General features: G+C 40.8%; 1 protein-coding gene across 1 annotated transcript; it reads left to right on the forward strand.

Annotated features, from left to right (window-relative positions):
• Nucleotides 1–1670: 1670 nt before the first annotated feature.
• Nucleotides 1671–6803, forward strand: prr16 (proline rich 16). The gene is made up of 2 exons (XM_040156124.1): nt 1671–1805; nt 5937–6803. Exons 1-2 carry the CDS (start codon nt 1671–1673, stop codon nt 6801–6803), a joined length of 1002 nt encoding a protein of 333 aa, XP_040012058.1.
• Nucleotides 6804–10490: the final 3687 nt, after the last annotated feature.

The following is a 10490-nucleotide window of genomic DNA, read 5'->3' on the forward strand; positions in this document are numbered from 1 at the left end:
GCCTACTGTACACGCCTACCAGGCACAGGCCCAGGTGCCCAAGAGGTCAGGAGGCCCTTGGGCCAGAGCCTCTGTATGAAGTGACTTGTGTGTTTCATTTGAAAGTCAAAGAGCTCAGCTAAAACACACCAAATTACCACAAAGAGGTGCAAAACAAGCACAAGGAGACTCAAAGCAACAACAAAGGGACACAAATGATCACAAAGAGATTCAAAATGACCACAGAGGTGCAGAACACCTGAGACAAAATGACCACCGAGATGCAAGACGACTACAGGGACACAAAAAGATGAAAAAAGACCACAAAGAGATGCAAAACGTCCGCAAGATACAGAAATTTGACCGCAAATAGACACATAACATCTACAGAGACAAACTGACAACAGAGATGCAAGACAACCACAAAGAGAACAAATGGAAAACGACCACAAGCGACACAAAACAACCACAGAGACGCAAAACAACTACAAAGAGACAAAATGGCTACAGAGACACAAAACAACCACAAATAGACACAGAGACACAAAACAACTACAAAGAGACAAAATGGCTACAGAGACCCAAAACAACCACAAATAGAAACAGAGACACAAAACAACCACAAAGAGACAAAATGGCAACAGAGACACAAAAAACACAAATAGACACAAAGATTTACGAAACATCTACAACGAAATGCAACATAACCAGGAAGAGACGTAAAGCCACCACAAAGAGACACAAAACTACCACAAAGAGATGCGAGACGACTTGCATCTCTTTGTGGTAGCACCCCCCCCCCTTTTATTTGTCTGTATCCAGGGACCTGTTTTCTCACAATGTTAACATCTCGTCACAACACTAATAAATGGGAGACCTCTTCAGCCTCGGCATGTCTGTGTTGTGAAATGGAAACAAAGTAAAAGCAGCCGTGTAAAGAGAGAGAGAGAGAGAGAGAGAGAGAGAGAGTGTGTGTATGGGAGGGAGAGCGCGCGAGCATCCTCTGATCCCGGACGTTGGTTGCTCAGACTCTCCAAGGAGGCTGCGATGGAGACAGGATGAAACTGACGGGGTGCTTCGAGGAGGAAAGTGCCTCTGGGGTGTCGGTACCTGGCGGCTTTCCGGGGCGTATCATTACCAGAACCATACACTATTTGAGAAAAAAAGGGGGAGTGTATTACCATTTCGGCGATGCCTGAGGATTATGGACCATGACAATAACGACCGACGCTGCAACGGTTTGGATAACTGCCTGTGGACTCTTTCCTCCAGTTCTCCTTCTCTATTTACTAAGGCTAACACATATATGACACGTTCGTGTTGGACAGTCTATTGCAAAATGTTGAATTTAGCGCCCTTTCGACGTAACGGATAGTCGTGGCTTGTTATTTCTCTGACGTTCTTAGATATCAACCGAAAGGTGCACAAACCTGTGGACGGTCTCCCAGAAAGTAATGACACAATATTTTAACATAACCGTCATTTTTTTGTGTTACGCTCTATTGCGCATGCCTACTGGTAGATATACAACGCTGCCCGACGCCACTTCGCTCCGTCCTGGCCGTGATGTAGGAGCAAAAGTACGAGGGAGCGGAGGACTGGATAAAAATGCGCTGGCAAAGTGGCAGCGTGGCGACCAAAGGATTTGACCTGAGATCCTTTATGAAATAGACTGTGCCGCAAACTGAAGAATGTCAGGGACGTCAAATGCAGAGGCTGAAGGAGTAGTCTCCAAAGTACAAGTGAAAAAGGAGATCAAGACAATCGTGGAGAATTTGGAAACCATCCTGGGAGACCTCAAGGATGTAGCCAAAGAGCTCAAAGAGGTAAATGACCAGGAAACATCATAAAACGCCTTCCGTATTAGCGCTAGTCTACCATGTGTTATGCTAGGGTATTTCTACAGGCTTGGTTTCAGGATGTTCCTTCTAAGCATTCTCGTCTGAGAGGAGGTGGGAGGCTGATGTCCACCTTACTGGGGCCTGGAAACGGCTATGACAACACACACAGACACACACGCACGCACGCACGCACGCATACACACTGTGCTCCTCCCCCTACCCATTAACGTATGTGATCATTATCTACAATATGAAAGACATTTGGCATAGGATGATGTGGGGTGTGAAATGACTGGACAGCTTCTTCGCCCTGACTCACATGCTTTGATGAAAGTGAGAAAAATATTATCGCACTTAATGTTTAATGGACAAGTTGGTTCAACCAGGAAGGCGCTTTTGCATTGCATTTCATCATCTTAATGCTGACTGTTGTTTGCTGTGACTTATCACCTGCCAAGTAATAGAGCAGTTGTCTTTTCTCTTCACCTTTCCTCTCTCTCAGTATCTCATGATGTCTCTCTGTGTCTTTATCCTCATCATTCTTTGTCTTGTGTTATCTTTCACCACATGTCTGCATTTATCGCAGCCACTCATCTACATCCTTTCTTTATCTCTTGTCTGCTTTTTTCATCCCTCCTCTCTCTACAGAGTCCTTGTTTAAGATCAAAAATCTCAGCTGTCTGATTGGCTATTCAAATCTCAGTGATGGAGAGACAGGGGCGCTGAATGGGAGTCGGGGGGGTCTCTGAAGGATTCAGGGATTATATGAGGATATTTAATCTTTTTATTTACAGCCAGTTGTTGTCAGAGCCAAGACTATCTACAAGCACCTCTGTGCAGAGACATATTTTATTTCATTTCATTCACATGTTAGAGTGCTTGCTTCAAATTAGTGTTTCCTCAAATGCCTATCATTGAAGCCTTTGCTGTAACCTCAGCTGTAATAACCTGCAGTCTTACCTGTTTTTATGTTTAAATTCCTCTTCCCAGCCACACGCCAGGCATCTGGCTTGCTGTGCCAAACATCTCACCATAACATGACAGGCTGTCATTCTAATAAAGCCCTATTGCATACAGCCTCTGGTTCCTACATTATGGATGGGTAGTCGACACAGCATCTGTCTCCCTCTGTCTCTCTGCTCCCCTTACTCTTGGCTTTTGCAACTTGAGCTGAATTAGACTTCTTTTGTGTTTCTCAGCAGTTTACAATGTCTCACAGCAGGCACCAGAGATAAATGAGAACAAGAAGGCATTGTAATCTAATGTGATTTTTTTTTTTTTTTTTTTGGTGATGTGCCCGCTTTCTTTTCTTTTCTTTTCTTTTCTTTTTTTTTTTGCTCAAAGGAAATTTTATAGAGGATCAGTTATTCTGACACCACACACACTAAACACATACCTTGAGGGGGTATTACTATCAAAGCCAGTGTTTGGGGTATAATCCATTTGAAATGCAGTTATCTGTTATAACTCACAAACAGGGCTGGAGCCGAGCCTGGGTCTGAGGAGGGACCCTGCCCAGATGCTTGGAACAGCCTCTGAAGCTGCCTGGCCTACAGCAGGGCCTGAACACTGGGATACTGGTATTACCTCTTGTGCGTGTCCCAACAAATTATCCATTTAAAGACTGCATGGAGAGTTTAGCTCCATTGCCTTCGCTGCCACAGCTTTCTGTCTTTCTGTTTATCTCTCCCTCCCCATCACTCTCTCTCCATTTCTCTCTTAGCCTCTTCTCAAGCCATTGTTTGGACATGCATTTCAAACCCTTAGATGAGAGCAATTGTGTTTTACAGTGGACTAATGCACTGGGTACTCTGAGATGAGCATTACTATTCCAGAAAATGAACATAAGCACATTGTCATTGTCATAATTGTTTTATGAATGCTGTAAAGGAAAATACATTAACTTTCCTTTTCTGGTGAGTTCTGCTTAAAGGTTATTTCAACAGTGTTTCAGCTATATGATTACTGACTACTGGATCCTCAATAATCAGGCAGACAGTAATAACATTTCCAACACCAAACCTCAGTTCTGGGCATCGATGCAATAATAACTCCGTCAAGGAAAGAGAACCAGTAAGGAACTCTTCTCCAACGGAACTTCTGGAAATGGTTGAAGAGCATGGATATTATATTATTGAATATCAGTTATTAGTTCATGGCAGAGTTTAGCACCATTTGTATTTTGTTTGTTAAACTGCTTTTTTTAATTCAACCCCCCATGCTAATTGTTCCTTGGGCAATGTTTATTATGTGTGCATGCATTTTCAGTCCTTCCAACCTCCAGTTATTGTCTCAGCAGGGCATACATAAATGTATGGTAGAGTAACTTTGTCCATGGACGTGCCCGCGGTGTATGTGCTTGCTTTAAGTGGACAAAATGTAATAAGTTGCAGGACTGTAGATCACTACCAGAGGCGTTTCACTTAGTACCCTGCGGCACTAATGTCACTATTTAGATGTGTAGTCTGTCCTTTGTTTGCCTTTTAGATTGGTGCATGTTGATTGGTGGATCTCGAATCAAATTCAGTTGAGCATCATGCCTTGAAAGAGTTTGTTGTTCAGCGTGTTTTGTATATACAATTGAAATGTATGCATGTCTGTAAAGTATATACTGTGTGTATGTTTTATGAATTATTTCAACTTGTGCTACTGCATCTTTACAACTATTTCCAGTAATGCGTGTTGCCCTCAGAGTGCCAGCAAACCAAATTTCTGCTGCAGTTCTTTAATATTTCCCTATGCAGGCTGTGAAAACAAATTTCCCCTTGGAGGAAAAAGTAAGTATCTTTGGATCTAAATATCTACTGTGTACACGGGGTCCTGAGACAGAATCTTATATTAATTTCTACTGCACTGAGAATTTCTGCCATTTCCTCTTTTTTACAATTTTGTTTATTGTCCCCTTTTGTAATCATTGTCTACAGTGTATTGTATTCATAAATGCTCTTACAGTTCAAGATTGCAAAGTCATTCAGATATTACATAGTTGTTTGTTTGGCCCTATTCCTTTCCCAAAAATATTCAATGAGCTATGTCACACTACATTTCTTACGTCTCCTTTTCCACCATTGCACACCGTGTACATTATTGCACAAATGCAACTGATAGAGTGTTTGCTCTTTCAGATTGTGTTGCTTGCAGAGTGGATTTCTGATGTGATTTTGCATGTCTTCTGCTTTATGTAATATATCTGTTTGTTTCTTTGTTTTTCTGTCATACCAAGGTTGCTTGCTTGGAATTAAGTCATACCATGATGGATTGTTGTGCTGTTGCTCAGAAATATGACATATTTGTCGGTAGAAATGGATCTTCCCTCTTGTAGCGTTTGTTTCAGTGTGATAATTATTTACTCTCTCCTTGGCCAAGTTGTGCTTGTTTTTTGCAGTATTTTAAAGATTTTAATCAATTTCTAATTTGCTCACTTTCAGCAGAATATTACAACCATTTGTTCTATTTTTTCTAATGGGAGACTGGCAGTCTTGATTTTCCATATCTGTAATATGTATCCGTATTTGTTATATCCTTGTTTGTCTTTGTCCTCTGCACTCTTTTGTTATATGTAGATGATGTCATTTTCATTCATCCCTAACGCTGCCTTTGTATTCTAAATGATAGTTTTTGTGTCTTGACTTACAAGATATAGTTGATATTGTTACTTCTCTCAGTTCTGATGGGGCATGGGAATATTGTAGTATATCATTTAAGCCAGACTAGAGTCTGGCAGGCTCATGGCTGTTCCCATAAATTGTAGTGATATTTCTTTTCTCCCTGGCATGGTTGTCATAGTGATATCTTAATCAATTTTTAAACTCATAAATCAAAATGTATCTTTAAATTTGGTTTTTAATGTATTAATTAAGAAAACGAGATAAAGACATTAGCTCCTTACAAGAACAAATTTTTATCTTCTTTTCTTCGCCTGGCAATAATGATGATCCTATTTGGATAATCATTATTTTACCAGGGTTTTTTTTTTTTTTTTTTTTTTTGTTAAGCTGTGATTTTTATTTTTTTTAGCTGTTTGTTTATTGTTTATTATTATTTTTATTCTTCTTCCTCTTATTATTATTATTATAACTCAGCTGTCACAGTGACATTTCTTATTCTTGTCACCAGGTTGTTCATGAGATTGACACCCTGACTTGTGACCTGCAACTGGAGGAGGACGGACTGACAGACAGCTCGAAGACGGACACGCTCAACTCCAGCTCGAGTTCCACCACCACCACCACTGCTTCCAGCCTGGAGAAGATGAAGCTCTACCCTGATGACTGCATCTTTAAAACACCTGCGCCCATCATCCCGGTCCCTGTCAACCCTCCTGCAGTACTGACTGTACTCAAGAAACCCCACCCGCCCCTACCACCACCAAGACTTACCACGCTAAGAGCCGAGGATCAAAACATTAAGAATTTGCCTCATCCGACATTAGTGTTATCAGGGAATATATCCAAGGCTAACGGGTCTCTGTTGAGGAATGGGGGGGTTTTCGCATTGAAACCAAACAGGGATTTATTTTCCTCCACACCGTGTTTCATTTCTAGTGACAGTGGGATCCCTGAGTCGGGGCTTGTTCCTACATTGCCCAGGCCCATGCCCCTTCTCCGTCATGAAAAGAACAAATGCCCCAAGGCCCCCGGCAGGGAGCCTCGTGAGAGGGAGCGTGTCCGTTTCAGTGAGAAAGTTCAGTACCATGGCTACTGCCCAGACTGTGACCTCCAGTATGATGTAGATGACACAGAACTACACTTACAGGCTGAGCTGAATGACTTGAGGCTCAGCCCAGTGCATTGCTGCTCTTCCTCCTCCCCCCCTCCACCTCATGCTCTTCCTCATGATCTAATGTTGGAAAACGGCGGCCTCTCGGTCAGCCACAGTTTCCCGCCAACATCAAACACTCCTCCACCTTGTGTGCCTCCTCACCCGCCTTCCCTGAAGCCCCAGAAAACAATTCTACGCAAATCAACCACCACCACGGTTTGACACCGAATCCCTTGTTTTGTCTAACTTAACATTCTTGAATCATTCATAGTGTTTTCTACTTTAAAAACGCTCTCTACTCCAGTTGAACTTTGGATTATCCAAACAGAGAGAGGAAGGGTTAGGAAATAGGAGACAAAATGATGGATAAAGCGAGTGGGATAGAGAGAAAGGCATTACCATGGGTGCTGAGACGGACACAGAGAGATCAGGAAGAAGCGGTGAGTGTTTGTGCATGTATGAATGTGTTTGTCAGGAGGAGAAAGGGAGGAAGAAAAAGAGCAATTGCATGCACTAACGCATATCTGTGAGTCTGTCTGCATCCAAGTATTTGTTTATGTATTAATGAGTATATGTATTTGTGGGTGGGAGCATAGGCGTATGTGTGTAGAGCGTGATGTTTGTAGGAAGTGAGCATTGACTGAAAAACGTACTTTAAAAATTTCACGAAAGACTGCTGACAACACTAAAACTAAATTGTATCTGTGTCTTTCTGGAAGGTATTGGTAGTAACAAGTCTCAAACTCAGGAAGTTCTTTCAGAGAGGGGCTATGATTAATTCATGTCCCTCTGGTGGAAACAAGAAAACCCGCTTCCCTCAGATTTCATCCAAAGCCCTAAAGATCTTCCCATACACTGACACCCAAATAACTCTTTACTACACACACACTTATACATGAGTAAAGGCTGTTACAGGGTACACAAATAAATTAAAGTCTCTACAGATAGGTAGTGGCATCAATACCTTCACACAAGCATGCCCAGGTGAACAATTAAGGTAATAAGAGTGAGTTCATTCTTCCTCTTTCTTCATCACCTCTTGTCTCAGTGTTAGACTGTAGGAGTGAGAGAAGGAGAGAAAATGAGAAGAGAGTGAAATGGTGGGCTGGGGAAGAAAGAGAAGTGTTAGATGACAAAACTGCCATTTTGATTTGTGTCTGATGGCTTTAGACTAAATTCTAATTGAAAAAATGTGTATTTCCTTTTCCCATATAATTCATCTGCAGAAGCTCTTTGTGAACATGTTTAGTAAAGCTGTCATGGAAACTATAAACTGGCAATCAATCAGCAGGACTATGGACTGTCTCGTCAGACCTTTACTGGGAGGACCAGACCTGAGACTGGAGATTCAGTGTGTCTGCTTGAATATTGTTTTCAGTGTTGGAAATGAGCTACAACTGGTTTTCATGAGTTAACACAACCACTACTATGGTTTTGTATTATAAATATTTTAGCCTGAATTTAGTGTTGACACCAGCTTCCTGATATAAAGCTGACAGTCTGAAAATTATAATTCTGATATAATTAGACTGCAGGAGATAACAGCAGTGCTCAGACAGCTTTTGTACCAATATTAGCTTTGACAAAGCTCTGAGGTGCTGCTGCACATATTTTTTATGATAAACAGAGAGAGCAAGTTAACTAAACAAGAAAGTAAGTAAGGAAAGAATGAGAGGGTGAATGAATGAAAGGTGAAGATGAGTGGGGTCAGTTGTGTGTGCTTAGGGGGCAGGATATTATATAATAAGTACACATGTGTATATATATATATATATATATATATATATATATATATATATATATATATATATATATACATATACATGTGCACATAATTGTCTGTATAGAAGTGTGGAGGTGGGAAGCTTGCAGGTTAAGGCTGAGAAAATCAGGGTATGAAACAGCACACACTGATGACTAAATCCAATGCATGACCTTGCTGGCCTCACAATCTAAAATCACCGTCTGGATTAGGGATCAGTGGATTTTCAGCCATGAGAAAAACGAGCAAGAGTGGGGGGGGGGGGGGGCAAGGAAGAAAGAAAATGTGGGACAGAAAGTCAGGAAAAAGAGAGCATGTGTGATGGAGACAGGCAGAGAGAGATGGTGAAAGAGAAACAGTCATGATGTTTCGGCTGTATTGTGTTTGCTGCTGCGTAGGAGCGTATGTGGATGTACGTTTGTCCTCAAGATGATTGCTATGATTGTACAACATTCAATGTATTTACCTTGTACTAATGGATACTAATGAGTCCGGCAGCAGCATGCTCTCACACACAGGCACACACACACACACACACACACACACACACACACACACACACACATTTGAGCTGAACAGAGTAGTGTGCTACAGAATGGAATGCATCCAGTTTCATCAATAGATGCAGCTGACAAGGGTTTTGCTACTGTAGTACTGCCTTACTAGCTAATGCACTATTCAATGAACCGAGGAAATCTACACAATGGACTTGGCATTTTATGATTAAGGGAACACACTGTAAAACTAAAGGCATCTGTACTTTTTTTCTTTTCCTTGTATGTGTTCCCTTTTTCTTTTCGACTCTTAGTTTTGAGGCCTTGCATAGTGTTTGGAGAAACAGAGTTAAAGAGTTACTGTTTTTTATGTTTATAAGCAAGTCAGTGTCAGAAACAACTAGAGTGTTTCTGAGTTTTTATTTGTGGGTTTGACACGAGTAAAATCCACTGTCCACTGTAAGATTAAATTTATTGAATTTTGCTGATGAGTCCTCACAACACTGAAGCAAAAAGACCTTGCTGATGTGGACAGGCTACATCATGGATGTTATGCAAAGTTGTTTGAAAAGATTCATAAGATTGAGATCTAGGTCACAAATTTCCAAGAAAAAAACTCAGAGAGGAACCGCATTGCCTCACTTTCAATTCAGTTTTATATATATAGTGCCAAATCCTAACAGAGGTTATCTCAGGGCACTTTTCATATAAAGCATGTCTAGACAGTACTCTTTATAGTTACATTAATCAATAAGAAAATATACTATCATAAGCACCCAGACTTTGAAGAGACATTTGCCCTAAAATGCCATCGTAGTTTCAGTACCAGTAACAAACAAACCTTTTTTCCAATAAATGACTTAAGAAATACTGAATAAAAAATATATATTTTGCTACAAAACACTTATTAATTTAACAGAAGAAGCCAGAATTCTCAATTGTTAAATATTGTCACGACACAAGCAGCTGTACAAGAATTTCATAATAACTTAATAATAATAACCTAAATAAAAGAAAGCTGAAATAGGAACATTACAAATCTTAACAGGTAGACCAGACACTGCCAGTTTTCAGTACTCGGGCATAAAGTACTTTGATGCTCGGTGCTACAAACACATTACCAAAAAAGCACTAAGGTTTAATACTCAGCCCTGTTCGTAATGAGTATTGTTGCACTTTAACAATATATGATATCAAGTCATATAAATATGAATATTTACATGCTTTCAAAATGTATTTTAAAGGATATATTTAGGTCATTGTTTTACATGGATCAGTTCAGACATTTACAAGCTGCCTCATATGATTGAAAGCAACTAATGTGCATGCATTAATGACACCCATAGCGGGAAGTCAGTTTTGAGAAACAGTTTTGACACTTGGCGTGGTTGAACAGCTCTAGTTGCAAAAATGGGCCCCTTGTGTTTGGGTTCATCGTTAATTGTTTAATACATCCATGACTTGTTATCTGGTTGTTCCTGTCACACAGAAAGCACTGCTCCTCTGACCATGGGTGTAGGTGTTTATCACTGTTTTTGTAATGGCTCTCTGAGCTGCAGTGCTCCAGGCTTGAGGATGAAGTTGTAATGGGCAAGGAGGAGGTGGATCTTCACCGCCTCCATCATGAGTCAGGACTGACTCAACTGCAGTGAC

The sequence above is a fragment of the Xiphias gladius genome, chromosome 19 (assembly GCF_016859285.1).
Source record: "Xiphias gladius isolate SHS-SW01 ecotype Sanya breed wild chromosome 19, ASM1685928v1, whole genome shotgun sequence".
NCBI lineage: Eukaryota > Metazoa > Chordata > Actinopteri > Istiophoriformes > Xiphiidae > Xiphias > Xiphias gladius.

What these genes read in the sequence shown, in the direction of transcription:
- prr16 (XM_040156124.1), top strand. Translation starts at nt 1,671, where the DNA reads ATGTCAGGGACGTCAAATGCAGAGGCTGAAGGAGTAGTCTCCAAAGTA. An exon ending in TAGCCAAAGAGCTCAAAGAG is followed by an intron (nt 1,806 to 5,936) that starts GTAAATGACCAG and finishes TCTTGTCACCAG; the next exon opens with GTTGTTCATGAGATTGACAC.